Here is a 22,597-nt window from a genome sequence, read left to right as displayed (position 1 = left end):
TGCATGCTGCGTGTGTTTCTGACGCACCGCCGGTGCCTGTGGATCAGAAGTTTCAGAGCGTGGTGATCAGCTGCGCTCTGGAGGACCAGAAGAAGATCAAGAGACGCCTGGAGACTCTCATCAGGAACATGGACAATGCGGAGAAGACCATTCAGATCATGGACAACCCGAAGGTGGATCTGTCCAAGCTCGCCAATGGAAAATAAGAGCTCACAGGTTCTGGAAGTACAGAAATTATTCAGCCTTGTTTGCCTGCCTTACTACATCCAATCAGCTCACAGTAAAAAAAAAACAAGCCACACCCACTGTTTTCTCATTTATTATTCAGTTTCTCTAGGAACTGCGTCACAATATGAAATAAAAACAGTCGCAGCTTCCGGTTTATGCGGACTTTAAGCCGCACAGGCGTCAAAATGATCGATTTTATGCCAAAAATGATTATAGTATTAAGTAAAAATCACACTCAGTTAAGACGTTTAGTAAATTTCTTACCATAAATATATCCAGACTTCATTTTTTATGGTATATGCATTGTTAAACACTTTATTTGGACAACTTTAAAGGTTTATTTACTTAGTATTTAGATTTTTTGTCAAATATTTGTATCAGTTAATCGTAACCATCCCGGGAAGCTTAATTATTCAGCTTTCAGATAAGCCATTAAACTCAATTTCTAAATAAAATTGACACTTATGACTGGTTTTGTGGTCTGGGGTCACAATTGAGTTCATTTATTAGACTTGATAAATAATAAAAGCAGCAATAAAATTTTTTAAACCATTTTTAAGGTCAATATTATTAGCCCTCTTAAGAAATGTTGTTTTTAAGTCCAAATATTGTCCAATGACTTTCCTAGTTATGCCTTTAATTGTCATATTGTCATACATACATATTTATATATGTGTGTGTGTGTGTGTGTGTGTGTGTGTGTGTGTGTGTGTGTGTGTGTGTGTGTGTGTGTGTGTGTGTGTGTAAATTTAAATTTAACATTACAGCAAATAATAGGTATTTTTAAAAACGTTTTTATTAAAGTATTTTAAGGCATGAACCAAACCAACTATCTGCAAGGAGAAACAACACTACAAGCTGTAATTAAAAGCAATGAAGTGTATGAAAATTAGACGAAAAGACAAATAAATCAGAATGAGCTTAACAACTTCAATGAGGAGATGAATTACAATCCCATGAAGCCAATGACACAACCACAATCATTAATACATAAATGTATATTATAAAGTTGTTGGAAGGTCAGTGCAAAACGTGTACACAATCAACCAATTACAAGAGTCAAAGGGATTGAGGAAGGAGGGGGCGGAGCTAAAGGCAAACCCATCTTTGATTGGTGGAAAGTCATAATTTCAGTATTAAAGAGGTTGTTCAGCCCAAAATGGCTTTCTTTTGAACAAAAAGAAGATATTGTGAAGAATGTTGGTAATCATTGACATCCATAGTTGAAGCTAGAATAGAATGCATAAGACTAGTCACTCGTATAGTTATAAATGGGAAAAGGTGTAACGGTCAACATGGCAAATTAAGCCCTGCCTTCTAGTACAGGAGCCAATCATTGATCAATTCAGACTGAGGATTCCGCGGGTGAGCGGCTTAATCTAGACGTGTGCTTTTATGCAGCTTCATTATGAATCCTCTGGGGTCAACAACACACAAGCAGAGGTGTTCTGCAGTCTACCACTGATGGCCTCTTGGTCGTATGCATATTTATTTTTCTTGTAACTATATATTGTATTTCTTTTCTATATATTTCTTCTAAGTTTTGAACTAACAGACAGAAAAGCTACAGATTTCATTAACTTCTCCGTGTGTTACTGATCTCTAACCCCTGATTATGCTTTTATGTTGTTGTCTTAATCACCATATGAAGCAATGTGAATAGTGTGTTCAGATCTGCGCACATGAATGTATTTCCGAGCGTTCGTCATGTGCTCGTCTAATGAGGGTGCTTGGCTCTCAGCATGATGGGAATTTCACGTTTGGCCGTCAGGTTTGTGTTTACAGCCTGCAACAGATCTGACAGGAGCAGCTGAGACAAACAAACTCATTACAGGACACACAGAAGCTGCATGGGTGCATTTGAAAACCACCGATTTTATGCCAAAAATGATTATAATATGAAGTGTCATGTGCCATTATGATATTTAATAAATTTCCTACCATAAATATTTCCACACTTTATTTTTGATTGCATTGTTAAACACTTTATTTGGACAACTTTGTGTGTGTACTGTGTATATTTATTATGTATATACACTTTTTTGATTATTAATTTTAATTAATAATAATAAAAATTCTGTTCATCAAGGCAGCATTTATCAAATGTACTTTTTTTAATTTGTTAAAAACTTTCAAAATTTATTTAAAAAAAAACTTCTTTCTTCTTTATGTAGTTTCAAATAAAATTACTACTCCAGTCTTTACTGCTTTTATTACTATTACCATTATTATTATTATTATTATTACCATTAATATTATTATTATTATTACTATTACCATTAATATTATTATTATTATTACTATTACCATTAATATTATTATTATTTATTATTAATATAATAATATTAACATTAATAATAATAATAATAACAACAATGTTATTCATAATAATAATAATATCTATAAAAATAAAATTTATAATAATAATAATAACAACAATAACATTATTAATAACATTAACAATAATAACATTAATAATAACAATAACATTAATAATAACAATAACAACAATAACATTAATAATAATAACATTAATAATAATAATAACAATAAGATCTATAATAATAATAATAATAATAACATTATTAAACCTAATAATAACAGCAGTAACATTATTGATAACATTAACAATAATAATAACATTAATAATATTAACAATAGCATTAATAATAATAATAACATTATTAATAATAATAATAATAACAATTACATCGATAATAATATTAACATTAATAATAATATTAACATTAATAATAATAACCTAAATAATAATAAGAATAATAATAGTAGTAAAAATAAAATAATAGTTATTAATATTAGAGGGATTTCTGAAGGATCATGTGACTGAAGGCTGAATTAATGAAGCCTAAAATTCATCTTTTAAATCACAGGAAAAAATTATTAAATTAAATGATAATCTGCTTTAAATCAGTTATTTTTTTAGTGCAATAACATTTCACAGTTGTCAAATGTGTACTGTATTTTTGATTAAATAAACGCAGCCTTGGTGAGCAGGAGAAGCTGATTTTAAAACAATTAAAATAAATTCTTTTGACCGCTAGTGTATATATATATATATATATATATATATATATATATATATATATATATATATATATATATATATATATATATATATATATATATATATATAAACAAAAAGTACACTCACTGAGCAATTTGTATCTCAATAAATATTTTAAAGGCAGTTTGATTTATAAAATGATATAGTTATAAAAATTTTATACTTCATTTCTTTGGCAAGACTGGAAATGAGAGAATGACAATGTAAAATTATCTGATTTCCCACTGAAATTTTGCTAATTAAATAAGCTAATTTAATAAAACAAATCTCTATAAAGCCTTTTAAAAGTGACTATATTATGGTTAAATTCTGTACTTGGACTCAAAAGAAGGTCGATTATTGCCTTTGTAAAACAGTTCCAACAGTTTTGTGATGAAACACACCGATGTCTGATAATAATACAACTTACATATGATACAGTATATCAGTGGCCAATCAGTGTATCAAGTGATGTAAATATAGCCATGACTCTCCAGTCTGCATTCTAGAATTGTTTTACACACACCTTTTCTGTAACATCGACATGATGTTTTGTATTAATGCATATATGAATGTGCCGACAGAAAGAAGAACAATCAAATCAAACCACTACAATAGATTGTTTATTTTGTCCTTTTTGTAACAGCCACTCAAAACAGAAACAGAAGAGAGTGAATCTGTGTGCAGGATTATGATTAAACACATCATGATATTAGAGAGCACTTGCACACTTCTGATGAGTGCTGGAGTACTCTCATCTACAGCAAACCCATGAGGACAACAGTAATGAGAAGAGTAAAGTGAGCAGCATTTCCAGAACTAAAGAAGCAGAAGACATGTTTCCCATTAGAAGCCATGAGTTCAGTTCTGACTATATGATAAGCAAGCTTTAACATGTTGAAGAGTGACAGCAGAGAGATAAAGTGCCTTTAGCCCACACTTTAAAAAATGATGGGTCGTGACCCAATGCTGGCTTAAGTTTTACAATTAAACTGAAATGACACTTTTAACTCGGAGGTTTGTTTTGTCCATATTTGACCAATACTGGGTCCATTTTTCCCATTAAATTAAAATGAAAATTTTTAACCCAGCGGTTGGTTTTGTCTATATTTCAACCAATAATGGGTTAATTTTTCCAATTACATTTAAACTACAATTTTAACTCAGCAGTTTGTCCATATTTGACCAATATTGGGTTCAGTTTTCCAATTGAAATGGCAGTTTTTAACTGAGCAGTTTGGTTTGTCCATATTTAACCCAACATTGAGTTCATTTTCCTCATTAAATTAAAATAAAAAAAAATTTAACCCAGCAGTTTGGTTTGTCCATATTTCAACCAACAATAAGTAAATTTTTCCAATCACATTTAAACTACAAGTTTAACTCACCAGTTTGTTTTGTCCATATTTGTCTAGCTTTTTGGGTTAATTTTTCCAATTAAAATGACACTTTTTAAACCAGCGGTTTAGTTTGTCCATATTTAACCCAATACTGGGTTAATTTTTCCTATAAAAATTTTAGTTTTTGATCCAGCGGTTTGGTTTAATCATATTTGACCCGACAATGGGTTTATTTTATTTTTTCATTTAAATGACACCTTTTAACACAGCAATTTGTTTTGTACATATTTGACCAATACTGGTATATTATTTCCAATTAAAATGACACTTTTTAACCCAGTGGTTTGGTTTGTCCCTATTTGACCCAACATTGGGTCCATTTTTCCCATTAAATAAATTTTTTTTTAACCCAGCGGTTGGTTTTGTCTATATTTCGACCAATAATGGGTTATTTTTTTCCAAAAAAAATAAAAAATAAATAAAAAAAATTAACTTTGCGGTTTGTTTTGTTCGTATTTGACCAATAATGGGTTATTTTTTTCCAAAAAAAAAATAAAAATAAATAAAAAAAATAATTTTACTTTGCAGTTTGTTTTGTCCATATTTGACTACCTTTTTGGGTTAATTTTTTCATTTAAAATGACACTTTTTAAACCAGCGGTTTGGTTTGTCCATATTTGACCCAATACTGGGTTAATTTTTCCTTTAAATATTTTAGTTTTTAATATAGCGGATTGGTTTGTCCATATTTGACCCAACAATGGGTTTATTTATTTTTTTGATTTAAATGACACCTTTTAACCCAGCAATTTGTTTTGTACATATTTGACCAATACTGGGTTAAATTTTCCAATTAAAATGACACTTTTTAACCCAGCGGTTTGGTTTGTCCCTATTTGACCCAATACTGGGTCCATTTTTCCCATTAAATTAAAATGAAAATTTTTAACCCAGTGGTTGGTTTTGTCTATATTTTGACCAATAATGGGATAATTTTTTCCAAAAAAATTAAAAATAAAATTTTTAGTTGGCGGTTTGTTTTATCCGTATTTGATCAATACTGGGATAATTTTTCAATTATAATAACACTTGTTTGTTTTTCTCTTTTTATATTGCTGCTGGTATCTGTGAGTTACCAAACAAATTTTGTTGTATAACTACAATGACGATAAAGGTTCTTTAATTTACTTTATGTTTTTACCCAGTGGTTTGGTTTGTCCATATTTGACCAATATTGGGTTCAGTTTTCCAATTGAAATGGCAGTTTTTAACTAAGCAGTGTGGTTTAACCATATTTAACCCAAAATTGAGTTCATTTTCCCCATTAAATTGGAATGAAACATTTTAACCCAGCAGTTTGATTTGTCCATATTTCATCAAATAATGGGTTAATATTTGCTATTAAAATAAAATGACAATTTTTAACCCAGCGGTTTGTTTTGTCTATATTTGACCACATGTTGGGTTAGTTTTCCCAATTAAATTTAAATTATACGTTTTAACTAAGAGGTTTGGTTAGTCCATATTTGATCAAATGTTGGGCTAATTTTCCAATTGAATTTAAATGGCACTTTTTAACCCAACATTGGGTTATGACAGCCCATCATATTTTATAGTGCACTGCAGCGTCAGCATGTTAATGTGAAAATGCACAATAATCCGCGCTGTAAACATGAAGACCGTGGCGGACCAGTACCGTCAGTCCACATTCAAACATTAATGCAAGGCATGCCATCGATGAAGAAATACAATCAATCAAATATTAAACCACATGTTTGCCAGGAGAAATCTTAAAATAAACCTGCTGAAGCTCCACATATTTACCTAGCAGGGATAGTAAACGATTACAGTCGATCCTCGGGGGTCTGTTCTTCACAACTCGAACAGACAAAACAGACCCCTGACTCACTTCTATTTTAGTTAAGTAACACAAACACAACTTTTCCTTATGGACTATATGATGAATCCCATTTATCACGTTATTTGCATCGGTTTGACGACTGCAAACCTTTATTTCCCCGAATGTTCAGTTGTGTGTTTCTCATGGCTTCAGTGGTTAAGGCTGGCAGACTTTGGGAGGCTAGTTTCAGTCATAAATGCTCCTCTAGAAACATTCGATTTCCACATATATGAAGAAGATACTCATGGAATGCTTTTGTTTTACTGTACATATATGAAACCTAATATTGTACTGAACGTAGGGGTGTGCGATGTTTGATATTGTTTCCCCCCCAATAATAATCATTTATATTTAGCTTAGTGTGGTTACGTGCTGGTCTTGGATGGTTTAGACCTGTCATGGATATGGCAGCATAACTCTCATAATAATAATAATAATAATGGACAATTCATTTGATCCTTCATTCAAATGATTCATTCAAAATAGCTGATTCATTAAGCATATGAATCACTGACTCAAATGATTCATTTAAAACAGCTGATTCATTAAGCAAATGGATCACTGACTCAAGTGATTCATTTAAAACAGCTGATTCATTAAGCAAATGGATCACTGACTCAAATTATTCATTTAAAACAGCTGATTCATAAAGCATATGAATCACTGACTCAAATGATTCATTTAAAACAGTTGATTCATAAAGCATATGAATCACTGACTCAAATGATTCATTTAAAACAGCTGATTCATCAAGCATATGAATCACTGACTCAAATGATTCATTTAAAACAGTTGATTCATAAAGCATATGAATCACTGACTCAAATGATTCATTTAAAACAGCTGATTCATTAAGCAAATGGATCACTGACTCAAGTGATTCATTTAAAACAGCTGATTCATTAAGCAAATGGATCGCTGACTAAAATGATTCATTTAAAACAGCTGATTCATTAAGCAAATGGATCACTGACTCAAATGATTCATTTAAAACAGCTGATTCATAAAGCATATGAATCACTGACTCAAATGATTCATTTAAAACAGCTGATTCATAAAGCATATGAATCACTGACTCAAATGATTCATTTAAAACAGCTGATTCATAAAGCATATGAATCACTGACTCAAATGATTTTTACATTTACAAGGTCCCCTTTAAAGGCGTTTGTTCAGTGTAGATGCATTGCACTTGGCCACTATAGAGCAGTATTCTGATAACCTTAACTTAATATTCATCATAATGTCATGCCTTTATTAGATGTTGACAGAAACTCCCTTAGAATGTTTCTACTTTCCCATCTGTAACAGATGTGCAGATGCAGAACTTCAAATAGAGCCTGTGATATTATATTAAAGCAAAATATGCAAGCAGCAGTATTGATTGACGCACACGGAAAATGTGTATAAGTGTGAAGGGCTGGGCCATATATTCAACATTCACTGTACTTTATGGATTTTATTGGAAATTGGACATGTTCTGGAATTTATTAGACAGAGTATGGGAGTGTTGTAGAGATGCTTTAATAACATCAGATTTAAAAAGACAGTTCACCCAAATACAATAGTTCTGGCATCATTTCTTCATCCTCCACTTGTTCTTGTTGGGGGTTACAAGGGATACAGCTGCAGCCGAAAGTTAACACGACTTATTTATATTATTTATAAAATTATCTATTAATTGTATTTTATTAATGTCTTCCTCTACCTTAATCTTAAACCAAACCATCACAGTATTGTAAAAACAGTAATTATACAGAGTATTATTCATATTATTTATTAAATTACCCATTATTGTATTTTATTAACATCTATGCCCACCCCGACCCTCACAGTAATGTAAAAACTGTAAATATTGTTGTACAATAACACAAAAATCCACAGCTGTATCCCTTCTAGACTTTACCTTTCTCTCTTCTGTTGAAAACAAAGGAGGATATACTGCTGGAAAAAGCAGATAATTACTTCTATTTGCATTCAACAGAAGACAGAAATTCAGAGAACCTCTTGAAATGATGAGGAAATGAAAATTTTGGAGTGAAATGTACCTTTAGAAGCATCATAATCTGTGCATTGCTATAAAAAAATCAGGATGAATCGACTTTAGTATTTTGTATGGACATAATTTCTAAGAGAAATGAATTTCCATGAAGTACAGAAGTCAGGTTTATGTGTGATTATAATGTTTAGGTCATTTTAATGATACCAACCAACTGTAAAACAATGAAAAACACATACATTCACACTTCCATAGTGTATTAACTTTTAAACTTTTGATATATTTTTATATTTCTATTAATTTAAGGGTCAAAAAGCAATAAAACAGTAAATTTATGTAAATAAATGCTGATGTTTATTACAAAAATCCTTGTAAACCGGATGCTGCTGCAGCGTTTAATTTCAGTATGATGATGTATTTCTGAAACTGAATATTGATGAGGGGCGGGGTTTATTGTTGGATCCTCATATTATGCTGGTAAAGGGGCGTGGCTAAGCATATTTCACCCCAAACTGACATCATCGGAGATGACTAGCAATGTGTGCAAGCAAAATAATCCTTGTAAATTTTGATTTGACCTTTATTTTGGTGCATATGAATAAAAATGGGTGGCGCAGTGGCTTAGCACTGTCACCTCACACAAAGAAGATCGCTGGTTTGAGTCCTGACCGGGTCAGTTGGTGTTTCTGTGTGGAGTTTGCATGTTCTCCCAGCGTTGGTGTGGGTTTTCTCCGGGTACTCTGGTTTCCCCCACAGTTCATGCGCTATAGGGGAACTGATGAACTAAATTGACTGTAGAATATGAGTGGGTGTGGGTGTTTCCCAGTACTGGGTTGGCAGCTGGAAGGGCATTCACTGTGCAAAACATATCCAGGATAAGTTGGCGGTTCATTCTGCTGTAGTGACCCCTAATGAACAAAGGGACTAATCCGAAAGAAAATGAATGAATGAAATTGGCCGTAGTGTATGTGTGTGTGTTTGAATGTGAGAGTCTATGGGAGTTCCTCAGTACTGGGTTGCAGCTGGAAGCGCATCCGCTGCATAAAACATATGCCGGAATAGTTGGTGGTTCATACCTCTGCGGTGACCTCAGAAATAGAGACTAAGCCGAAGGAAAATGAATGAAAATGATTCAATAGAATATCGTCCAGCCCTATAGCAGTACATATGTGATGTTTTACTCTGTATTATTTAACAAGTCGACCAAAAAAAACTAATAATGAATCCCACATTATTATTTTTATACTTCTATCTGTTGAAATTGGTGTTAAAATATAACGGTATCAGTTTTAGGATATTAATGCACATCACGGACGTTGATTTCAGAGGCGATGACTGATTATTTCATAAGCATTTAAAAATCTGACCATTTGCTAATGCTATTTACAAGTACATCGAGTTTAGAAACGTTTTGGCACGGTGTTTAGTGTTACTACATTTTTTTTTCATACAATTCATACAAAAATACCTATAAGAACGTATGGGCCGACAACATTCATATAAGAAACAACAGATGAACTTTACTTTTCCTACAGGAAGAAGATTGTGACAGCAAACGACGCGTCTCCATCAACACTAACATATTGCACAACGGTGAACAGTCCAAATGCACAAACGGTGAGTTAAAAGTTCAAAATCTGACGGTATTTTTATTTCTAAGTAATCTCCGAGCGTTACCCTGCTGTTTACCACATTAAATAATGCACTCTGACTGTGAGAAAAATAGATTCGCTTTTTTAATTAAGTGTTGACTTGTTAAAACGTGAGCGAGGGCAGCGTCTGACAGATTTACAGGTCAATACAAAAATAAGCTGAACAGACCTCAGATTCGCCGTCGCTCACTGCAGATTCGATTTTCAGGATCATGATCATTTCTGAGCCACTAATGCATATTAGATTTCATTATGGGGTCAGTTTTGATGCCTCTATCCGTGCAAAAACTCACAATCTAGTCTTTTTTCTTAGTGTTTTTCTCTGTGTGGCCAGAAGAGAGCGCCAACACACACACACTCACACACACACACCTACGCACACACACACACACACACAATGACAGACCTGCTCTGCACTGAACATGACTTTAGCAGTTAGCGTGAATGAAGCCCACAATGCATCTGTGGTGTGGGGCTCTACAGGAGTCTGCAGCTGCCGAAGGGGTTTTTCGTTTTCTTCGTCCGCTGCTTGTTTGGTCGCAGGTTTACGATCTCTCTGCCATTCAAATCGCTGTTGTTCTGGTTTGGATGACCGCTGCCTGTTGTGTTGAAGACGCCTGACAAAAAAGGAGGACAACAATCAGCATCCAGATAAAGGTAGAGTTCATTTATTTAGTAGACTTCACTCCAAGATAACTCATTCACTTATTTTCCTTCAGCTTAGTCCCTTTATTCTTCAGGGGTCGCCACAGCAGAATGAACCGCCAACTATTCCAGCATATGTTTTACACAGTGAATGCACTTCCAACTGCAACCCAATACTGGGAAACATCCATACACACTCACATTCACACACACATACACTACGGACAATTAATCCGTAAATTCATCAATTCCCCTATAGCGCATGTGTTTGGACTGTGGGGGAAACCGGAGCACCCGGAGGAAACCCACACCAACACGGGGAGAACATGCAAACTCCACACTGAAACGCCAACTGACCCAGCCAAGACTCAAACCAGCGACCTTCTTGCTGTGAGGCCACAGTGCTGACCATTGAGTCACCATGTCGCCCACACCAAAGAATTATATATTAATAAATACATCAACTAATACAACCTTGCTGTAAAGTATAAACTAATTTTAGCCGACACAAAACTAATGTTTTAACTTCAGAAGAGTTTGGAAATCAAATTATTTTTTTAAAGATTTATTTTTGCCCTTTTTGCCTTTATTAAGTGGACAGAACAGTATTTTAGACAGGAAATTATATGGGAGAGAGAGAGGGGGTAGGGACGGGAAATGTCCTCGAGCCGGGATTCGAACTCGGGACGCCCTGAATATTGTGCCAACAGAAATCAACATTTGGTGGAAAAACCCTGATTTCCAAATGCAAACGACATCTAAACTGTCATTTTTAGATTAACAAACGTTTTCCATAGCTATAATTATATTTGGCGATTTGATTAAATATTTCTGATTATTATGAAATTATTACAATAGTCCTATATTATTTCGAGATTCATTAATACAAGTACAAAAAAACACATTTGACCTATTTTAAAAACACTATTTCAAGCTGACATTTTTGGTAACATTATAAATGCGTTTAATCAGTTTAATGTCTAGATAAATTAGGGATGCAACGATTATAGAATTTGGTTGCTGCTTAGTAACCAAATAATACGGCACAAAAATTAATAAAAAACTAGCAATGGTCAATTTCTGTTTGGACTTAAAAATTTAATCATAAGTAATAATTTTACACTGAAAATTAAACGACAGAACAATGAAAAAATAAATAAATAAAAATAAAATAATAAGAAAAATAAATTTAAACAATTGTGTTTGTCTAACTGGAGCCGCGAGACCCGACCAGATTTCCTGCGGCGCGTGAATAAATTTCAGAATAAAGTGCGGGAGCGGTCGTTAACTGGTGTAATTTGAACGAGCGGTCTAACAATATCGCTCCCGACTCCAGAGCGAGCGAGCACGCTCATGTATGTGTGTGAATGAGAAAGCGTGATGCTGTGTTTAGCTTGTTTGTTGCTGTCTATGTGTGTGTGTATGTGTGTGAATTAGAGAGCTTGGTGCTGTCTATGTGTGTGTGTGTATGTGTGTGAATGAGAGAGAGCGTGATACAGTCTGTGTGTCACTTGCTTCGTGCTGTGTGTCTATGTGTGTGTGTTTATACAGGCAGCTTGTTATAAGCTGTCTGGACTCTGTATAGCTGGGTGGTTTTCGGTTTTGTCCCAACCTGTTCTTTCAACTAGGTGCGCCTGGAAAGCGTGCGTGAGCGCATCGTGCCCTTGGCGCAACTCTTCCAATATGTGCATGCAAGCCACGCATCTCCATTTGAAAATAACAATATTGCACATGCAAAAGATGCGATATGTGAACGGCCCTTAGTTAATAACCTCAGCCAAAGTTGCGTGGGTGTTAGCCTCAGTGTACAAGCTTGGAACTTCAAACTAGCGCACAGTTGGCATAACTTTGTATAGTTGCTGCAGCTTTGTTCCGTGCAGAAAAGCAATGTTGAGATGCCTTTACAATTAACTAGCCGTGACGAATTACAGCGCGGTTAATCGTTGCATTCCTAAGCTAAATAATGTATGCATTTCTTTTAAAGATGTAAACTGTGCTAAATATGATGTCTTACCTATTTTATTGCTGGATGTGTGAATGATGTCCGTCTCCTCCGCTGACTGCTGCTTGAGTCGCTGCAGATATTTGTCAGCTAGATACTTAAAAACTGCAAGATTAAAAAAACAGAAATGCTGATTAACATTAAAGCTCAATGGTGTTATGACGGTCAAAACTGCCTCGCTCACCTTCATTGACATTCAGATCCTCCTTCACTGACGTCCGGTAGAATCTCAACTTCAGCCTTTTAGCAAGACCTTCAGCCTCTTCACTGAGGAAACACCACACACTTTTCACTGACCGGATCTTTTTTGTCTACATCGCTGTGGTGTAAATGCAGCCTAAATTCTTGCTTACTTCTTGATGACGGTGTCGTCCAGCAGGTCGATTTTGTTCTGCACCAGGACAGTGGGAATGTCGCCCACCTCCATCTCCACCTTCTCCTTCCAGCTGCTGATGGCCTCGAATGACTCTCTGTCGGTGGTGGAGAAAACCAGCACACAGGCCTGAGCTCCTGCACACCAAACACACACTTGTCAGAATTACAGCAGAACACACACCTGAAAAGAAGCGTAACCTAAATTCCATGACTTTTCGGCAAATGTTCCTGACATAATGTTTCGTGTAATGTCTATACATATTAAATAAGAAAATTATGTTTTTTTTTATAAAGCATATCAGGGTTTTTGGATTTCTTTTTTTAGACCTTTTTAAGGCCGTCAAGAATTAAATTTCAGACTTGTATAGGGCTAAACTAAACAATTAGTTATTTCTTTGCCACATATTTTAAATAATGTGTCAAATTAAGCAGACCATAGTTGTATACATGCAAAACTTTTCAACATAACTTAAGAAACACCTTTAAAACTTTTCTAAACTAAATGTATGCACAACAGACTGTTATAATATTTGTTATAAATAGAGTTTTAACAGAGTTTTATTGAGATGTATTGTTGGTGATTGGATGTGGGATTGGGTAGCTTTAAATGGGAAAAATAAAAATTAAGACATGTTTAAAACGATTTAAGAACCACAAGACAATATTTCTGTGAATTTGGGAATTTTTAAGGCCTTGAAATGCAAAACACTTTAAGACAGGGGTGTCAAACTCAATTCCTGGAGGGCCGAAGCCCTGCACAGTTTAGTTCCAACCCTGCTCCAACACACTTACCTGTCGGTTTCAAACAAGCCTGAAGGACTCAGTTAGTTTGATCAGGTGTGTTTAATTAGGGTTGGAACTAAACTGTGCAGAGCTGCGGCCCTCCAGGAACTGAGTTTGACACCTGTGCTTTAAGACTTTTTAACTCTGTGGACACCCTGCCATATACACAACCTGACAAAGGTTTTGTCACTTATCCAAGTTTTAGGAACAGCAAATCATAACTTGACTTCTAGTTGATGATTTGGTATCTGAAGTGTCTCTATGAAAGGTGAAGGCCTCTAGATTTTGCCTAATTGAGCACAATAAAATCTGATCATGTCTTGATGTTGACTGATTTGATGAGGACAGTGCAGTCTGACTCTGCTTAGACTAAAGTCTCATCGCTGAACAGATATAATGTCCAGTATAGAATATAAAGTCCTGCTGCAGTGGAGACAGAATGAATATTGTGTCTGACTCCATCATGAGCTTGGAGGACTGCATCTATACATCTCTGACACGACTCAAATCACTGATTAATAAAGTCATCTGGAATGGCAAAGAAAGCCTTCAGCAGGACTCCCTGAGTTCATCAAGAGTCTTTGTGTTCATCTTTAACGCCTCCTCCTTCATCTTACCCCAGACATGCTCAATAATGTTCATGTCTGGTGACTGGACTGGCCAATCCTGGAGCACCTTGACCTACTTTGCTACTTTCCTAATCCCAAAATAATATAATAATACTGAAAACAAATGATAGAACTAAATGCCTGGTAAAATTCATATGATTTATATTGAAAAACAAAAGTCAAGTATAGATAATTGTTAAACAAATTCCCAAAACTGTGGGTTTATTTGTTTTTCCAGAACTTCTCCAGGCCTTGCATATTAGAATTCCATGACTTTTCCAGATTTTTCTATTCTGTATGAACCCTGTGTTGTTACACACTGACCTCTGTAATAAGCTTTAGTGATGGCATCAAACTCCTCCTGCCCCGCCGTGTCCCACAACATCAGTCTGACGTCCTCGCCGTTCACTCTGAAACACACACAAATTACTCCACATTAATATATTGTATATATCGGCTGCTCAGTGATTTAATGTCAGCTTTCAGGTCTAAAAATCTTTAAAAGAGCACAATTAACTGTTGAAAATATAAACACAGCTTTAGGGTTAAGGGTTAATTTCATAAAATGTGTTGTTTGTACACCAAGTAAAGTAAAACTAAAGCAAAAACTAAACAGCTTTAACAGTTTACTGAAATCACTAAAATTAAAGACAATTTAGAAACTATACTGACATAATAACAAATGACAAACTAAATTTCAACTTTAAAATTGAAAATATGAAAATAAAGCATGATATTCTGAAATCGCTGAAATAGAAGTAGATTACAAAAACTATACTGTCATTATTATTAATACTAATAATTATAATGACAAAAACATAAAATGTCAAAAAAAGAATAAACATGATGTACTGAAATCCCTAGAATAGAAATAAAACTTGGAAAAACTATACTTTCATATTTAAAAAAAATAATAATAAAATGACAAACTAAATTGCAACATTAAAAATTTGATGAAATTGACAATATAACCATAGAACATGATGTACTGAAATCAGAAAAATAAAATTTGAGAAACGCTACAATGACATAATTTAAAAATAATAATAAAACGATGAACAAAGTTAAAACTTTGAAATTTAAATGAAAAGTTAAAATAAATGAATGAAATGTGACTTACTGAAATCTAAAATAACATTTAGAAAAACGATATTAACATTAATAATAACCAAAACAATTACAAAAAATATAAAATGATTACAAACTTTTACATTTACATGAAACTGAAAATACAAAAATTAAACAATGTACTCACAAATCACAAAATAAAAACTAAATTTAGAAAAACTATACGGACATATTTAAAAATATATATAATAAAAAATGAGAAAAGCTAAATTACTACAACTTTAAAAATGTACATGATAACTCAAAATACAAAGTCAAGTGTTGTGTACCTAAATCTTTAAAATACAAGATAATTTAGAAAAAATATACTTTACATTTATACATTTTTTATATATTTATTATTATTATTATTATTATTATTAAAACAAAACTAGCATAACTTCGATGTACACAAAAACTGTTTACATTTTACCCAACTCAAATTAAGTGTCACTATTAAAAACTACAACCGTATTTGAATGTCACTAAACACAAATCCTGTTTTACACAGAGACAATTAAAATACAAATAAACTGTCAATAATATTAGATGGTACACTGGTCTTTAAATTTGAGAACAGAAAATGAAACATCTTTCTATATCTGTGGGAACTGTTCCTTTAACACAATATTTGCACTGGGCTGAAATGTACTGTAAACACAACAACTCCCTAAAACAACTGGCTGAAACTGAAATAAAGACAGTCAAGCATCTGCAATTCAGAGCAGCTTTCATTCTTCGTTTTACTCATTGTTCCTCGTTTCGTTTTATGCAAAAACAGAAAAACACACTGATTTTCTCCAGCATTTCCTGGTGCCGAGTCACGATACAGTATCTGGGAATGAATTGATCATAACTGCACTGCAGAGAAAGAGGATCTGCTGTTCCTCAGGGTTTTCCTGATGTTATTATTCATATGCTTTAAATAAATGCAAACCGGATCCTTTATTGTCCTGAAGTGTTGCATTATCTCTCCAGGCCATTTAAAGAAGATCTATTCTGCTCCTTTTTACAAGATGTAAAATAAGTATCTGATGAGTGTGTAGTGAAGTTTCGGCTCAAAATACCACACTGATAATGTCTTATAACTCTCTGAAACTGACCTTTTTTGGCTTTGAGCCTAGTTATGTAGCATTTTGGTGACTGTCGCTTTAAAAGCAAATGAGATTGTGCTCTTTTCAGCAGGGGGCGGGGTTATAAATGCCAATGTGTCAGTATAGCGACAGATTTTTTACTTAATTACTTAATTTTTGGAGGGTAAATAACCCTCCAAAAAAGTATTATTTAAAATATACCTGTGTGTCACTAACTAAACATGCTGTTTAAATGAGAATTCTTCATCAAAGTGTACATCAAACATGTGTCCAACTCTAGTAGTTCAAAAATAATACTGCTTCCATGACCATTATGTGGACTTTGGAATATGTAAATTGTTATTGTGATTGTCTTTTTGGTCATTTCGCCATTTATTCAAGTATACACACCATATACCTATACTTACTTCATTTACTTTGTTTACTTCATTTATCATATACTGGTCATATGGTGATGTTTAAATATACCCATCACATTCACGTCTATACTTTATATAACTACTCGCCATATACTGCTCATATACTTCCAATAGTTCTGGAATATTCCAAACACATGCTTGTATTAACCAATATCTAAAGCAACTGGATTTTTTCTCCATGTAAAAATAGCTTAAAAACTGAGCAACTAAGAAAAGCAGAGTTAAAAGAACACTCTATGGCTGCACAATTTTGGAAAAAATTTGACATTGTTTCCCTGTTTATTTTTCCCCCAATTTCTGTTTAACGGAGAGCAGATTTTTGTCAGCACATTTCTAATCATAATAGTTTTAATAACTCATCTCTAATAACTGATTTCTTTTAGTCTTTAGTCTTTAGTCAACTTTATTGTCAATCAAAACCATGCAACAGTACATTACACAGCAGACTGAAATTGCGTTTCTCCCATACTCCAATGTGCAATTTAAAAACAAAAAATATGACACACACTAGACATAAACTAAACATTTAACTAATATAGTACAAGATAAATTAAATAATAGACACTAATAAACTGTGAACAGTTACCATATATCCTATTGTTCCAGAAATAAACACAGTGGAGCAAATATTAAAGTAAAATAAACTGTGCTTTACAGTTTTCTACAGAAAGTCTAACACAACTCAACTACAGAAATTGAATAATCAAATGTATAGTTTTCATCATTTAAATTGTTTGATAAAATAAATCCTAAATAAACTTTATGCTCTATTAAAATGCACTGAATTCTCATAAAATGCTTACATAGTCACAGGCCTTAAAAACAAATGCATACCAATAACTTACAATCTATTATGCTTAAATTCTGCACAAATCTCATGACTTGTGGCCAAATCCCAACTCAATCCCAATCCAACATTGCATATCTTGCGATGTTACAATTGCAGACACACACATTGTGATATCAATGCTCAAACAATATTGTGCAGCTCTAGAACACTCCAATTTTTCTTTCTTAAAAGACTCCTTTTTACAGCTCTCCTAGAGTTTAACAGGTGTTTCCATTCAGCCAGTCTGGCAGGAGCATTTTAACTTAGCTTAGCATAGATCATTAAATCCGATTAGACCATTAGCATCTCACTCAAAAATGACCAAACAATTTGAATTTTTTTTTTTTTTTTTTAAAGCTTGACTCTTCTCTAGTTGACTAAAGACTAACGGAAATACTGCGTAGACCGAAAAGTCTCGTAATTATACTCTCATTCTGACTTTACAACCAAGTTACTTAGCTGGGAACTATTTTCAAGTAATTAAGTAACATCGCTGCGTAATCCCATTCATTGTGCTGCTATAGTCATGATATGACAGCACAATTTCTTGATGCCCCTGAACTATGCTCTCAATCTGGGGTACCCAAACTTGGTTCTAGAGGGCCGGTGTCCTGCAGATTTTAGCTTCAACTTGCCTCAACACACCAGCAGGAATGCTTCTAGAAAGCCTAGTAAGAGTTTGATCAGCTAGCTCAGGAGTGTCTCATAGGACTTAGAACTAAATTTTGTACACCTGCCCTCCAGGACCGAGTTTAGGCACCCCTGGTACAGTCGGAAGAGTAAAATCTCGCTCACATGATCTGCCTCTCCAGAAAGTCCACGCCGATGGTCTTCTTGTAGTCCTTGGTGAAGATGCCCTTGCAGTATCTCTGGATCATGCTGGACTTGCCCACCGCTCCGTTTCCCACCACCACCACCTTGATGGCCACCTCCATGTCCTCCTCCAGCATGACTGCGCTGTGATGACGGCTGCTCTTCACAACTGATGGAGGAACAAAACACCATCACACACACCTCCAATGTGATTAATTGCATCCAAATGAAAGTCTGTTCTGACAATATATATGTGTGAAATGTATGCGTGTATATATAAATGTGTATATATATATAAAAACACACATATGCATGCTTATATTTGTGAAAATATTTATTAATATTTATATATGTATATGATACAAATTATATGTACATTTAAGTATATATATGCAAAAATATATATACTTTTTATGTAAGTATGTGTATTACAATTTTTCTTCAATGCGGTAACCCCTATCACTGTAACTGCGTTGTTAAGTCACATTTATTTATGTAGTGCTTTAAAAAATAGAGACTGTTCCAAAGCAGCTTGACTAATAGTTGAAGCTGCAAACTGCCATCAGTTATGAAATAGATTGGACTCGGCATTAATAAAGCTCTGTAAAAGACTGAAGGTGAAGCAGATCTGCAGTGCTGGAGAAAACAACAGCACAACTCAGAGATTAGATTACGCTACTGAAGCCTCCCACGATTCCCGTGTGTAACTAAATACAGCAGCCAACCCGAGACAGCAACACTACCACCGTCTCCACAGGGCACGCTATACAACATACACACAGCCCTGCCCATTACACATAACACATCCTGAAGCAGTTTTGTCCTTTACAATCAAAACACCTTTAAATTAAACTAAATGTTTTCTAATGTTTCCAAGAAAATTAAAATCAATAAATTAATTATAAAAAAATAAAATTTATATATATATATATATATATATATATATATATATATATATATATATATATATAAATAATTTAAAAAAAAATTATTTATAAAAAAAAAATTTATAAAAAAAAAAACACCCATAACTGAATAGTCAGGAATGCCAGTTTTATATGAACTAAAAAGACAAAAAAATGTGAAAATATTACAGAAAAAAGTTTTGAACTAATGTAATATATAAGATTCGCTAAAATTGTTAAAAGCCTACCATAAAAAAATTTTTTTTGATTATTTTAATTAAATCTACATTCAAAACAAATTATAATCAATTAACCTTTACTTAATTTATTTTGCAGCGTTAGATTAAACATTGGCTACGTTTGAGATGATATTAACAGATAATAATTGTATTTTATTTAAGATTAGTCAAATTTAATTGTACTAATCTCTTTTTTCCAGTGTTGTGCAATGAAACTGCACTAAAATAATTATTTATTCATATATTTGAGTCTTTATACATCATTAGTGCGAAAAGGAATATAAGTAACTAGCACCATACTGCCCCTAGTGGTCATTTTAACCTACAAACTGCAGTCAAACTACAAAAATGCAGGTTGAAGCAAGTATTTCCAATAAGCCTGTGCAGGGCTCAACATTAAGGACTGCCTGATGGCCCGGGGCCAATTTGAGAGACGCTTGGGACAGTAAACGGGATCATTACAGGCCCGATTGAGGCCACCTTTTGTTAAATAAAATTCTAATTAAAATAAAATACCTTCAAATTTTCCATACTGCTCTTTTTTTGTTAACCCATAATTTTGCTCATTATACATATATTAACATTTTAAAATTATTATTTAAATAATAATTTGTAACATTTAAATAATTATAGACATTATTTTTGACACATTATTTAAAATATGTGAATAAAAATTTTTTGGCAGGGCAAGTAAAAATCTGTACCATTGGCCCGATCGGACCAGTAGAACAAATCCGTAACGTTGAACCCTGCTGTGTATTTGGGATTATTCTGAAGTGCGTTAGTAAAGCTGCTGAGCACAAAAGCTGAATGCGAGTGTTTGTTTGTTGTTTAACAGGTGTTTCTGAAGGACTGTTTTACTGCAGTCACACTGACATCCACGTCACCAGGAGACTCTGAGTCACATACAAAACCCAGGAGAAGAAACAAACACTAGCGTCTTCATTATTAGCCCTATACATTTGCAAACATTCCCCAAGTGCTGTTTAACACAGATTTTTTTTCAACACGGCTTTAAGCACGGTCATTTTAATAAAGGAGTTCTTTTGTCTTTGTCATGTTGACAGTGCATAATACTTTAGTTATTTTGCAAGAGACTTGTATTCAGCTTAAAGTGACATTTTAAGGCTAATTAGGGTAATTATGTTAAAATAAATCTAAATAGCGATAATAATATTGACCATAGCAGTTGACTTCTTATTTATATATATATATATATATATATATATATATATATATATATATATATTTTTTTTTTTTTTTTAAGAATTTTTAATTTATTTAATAATTTATTTTAAATTCATTTATTTAAAAAAATGTATTTATATATTTTCATTTATTTAAATTTTTTACATTTAATTTTTTTATTTTAATTTATTAAAATTTATATTAATTTATTTAAATTATATTCATTTGTTTCTTTTAATTATTTAAATTTTATTTATTAAAAATTAATAATTTTTTTTTTACATTTATTTATTTATATTTTATTTATTGACATTTATATTTAGTGTAAAATTATTACTTATGCTTAAATGCCAACCTTTTTTCATTTATTTTAAAGTCCAAAGAGAAATGGACTATTGTTTGTTTTTTATTATTTTGTGTCATATTATTTGGTTACTGAGCAGCAATAAACAACACTTAAAAATATAAGGAGTTTTTATGTGATTTTTCTAAACTAGCAGTGTCTTCAAATTAATGAAGGCATAATAATCGTGATAACCGTGATTATTCCTCAGACTATAATCGCACAACCAAAATCTATAATCGTTGCATCCCTATTCACGAAACAACGGTTAATACAGTCAACTGGAGCACTCATTAATTAAATATAATGCAAATGCTATTAATACATACTGTGGGTCAAAAACACAGTACTTACTGTTGATTACTGTAGTTAATTACTGTAGTATTTTTCAGTCTGAAATTACATGCAAGTATGACTTCAACATTTGACTTTGAACAATGTTGCACTTTGATAGTCATTAGCCCCTTTCACACATACAGACCTTTCCGGAAAATTTCCGTAACGTCCTCGCCTGTGTGAACAGCGCTTTTTTGAAAATACCGGTAAAGTCGTTCCGGAAATTTTCCAGATATTTACCGGTATCACTGTGTGAAAGGGGCTACTGGCTGCTAATATGATTTATCTATTTACAATTTACATGAAAGTTTATTAAAGAGAGATTCGGAATGTGTGAATATAAAACCAACAACTATAAATTACCTCAAAAACACTTCAGTATGATGAGGCGTTCATTACCAAGTGTTACAAATACAATATGCGTTACTGTAATATTGCTTAAAAACACCATAGCATTTACTGTTAATTACTGTAGTAATTAGTAACTGTAGTTATTACTAGAGTATGCTGGATTTATTAACACAATGTGAAAAAAAATTATGTATACTACAGTATTTACAGTTTATCAGTTAACAAATTAATAGTTAATACTACAGTAAACTAAAGCATTCGTTAACTAAATGTAATGTAAATACTATTAACACATACTGTTTAATGGTATAGTTCAAAAACACTACAGTACTGCTAATTACTGTTAATTACTGTAGTATTTTATCGGTCTGAAATTA

General features: G+C 33.0%; 3 protein-coding genes across 8 annotated transcripts in view; 1 reads left to right on the top strand and 2 right to left on the bottom strand.

Annotated features, from left to right (window-relative positions):
- The window catches only part of bag2 (BCL2 associated athanogene 2), a 3,916-nt gene extending 3,617 nt beyond the window's left edge, over positions 1-299 (top strand). The window contains exon 3 of the mRNA NM_201000.2: positions 1-299. This exon is cut by the window's left edge and continues 189 nt beyond it. Within this exon, the coding sequence (NP_957294.2) occupies positions 1-206 (206 nt within the window). The 3' untranslated portion in view covers positions 207-299.
- nrxn1b (neurexin 1b) overlaps positions 1-22,597 on the bottom strand; it is a 799,620-nt gene that overhangs the window by 113,242 nt on the left and 663,781 nt on the right. The gene's annotated exons all lie outside the window — the stretch shown is intronic.
- Positions 1-22,597, bottom strand: part of rab23 (RAB23, member RAS oncogene family) — a 41,476-nt gene that overhangs the window by 18,181 nt on the left and 698 nt on the right. For 2 of the 6 annotated variants that reach the window (XM_073919580.1, XM_073919579.1), the window contains exons 2-8: positions 18,841-19,027; positions 14,921-15,006; positions 13,184-13,340; positions 13,015-13,097; positions 12,843-12,935; positions 10,590-10,800; positions 1-36 (exon numbers count right to left, since the gene is read on the bottom strand). The exon at positions 1-36 is cut by the window's left edge and continues 201 nt beyond it. In XM_073919580.1, the coding sequence (XP_073775681.1) occupies positions 10,661-10,800; positions 12,843-12,935; positions 13,015-13,097; positions 13,184-13,340; positions 14,921-15,006; positions 18,841-18,995 (714 nt within the window). In that variant the 5' untranslated portion in view covers positions 18,996-19,027 and the 3' untranslated portion in view covers positions 1-36; positions 10,590-10,660. 6 annotated transcript variants of the gene reach the window in all.

Source organism: Danio rerio, chromosome 13 (genome assembly GCF_049306965.1).
Source record: "Danio rerio strain Tuebingen ecotype United States chromosome 13, GRCz12tu, whole genome shotgun sequence".
In the NCBI taxonomy this organism is placed as follows: Eukaryota; Metazoa; Chordata; class Actinopteri; order Cypriniformes; family Danionidae; genus Danio; species Danio rerio.
The sequence above is the reverse complement of the archived record's forward strand: the minus strand, read 5'-3'. Positions and strand labels throughout refer to the sequence as shown.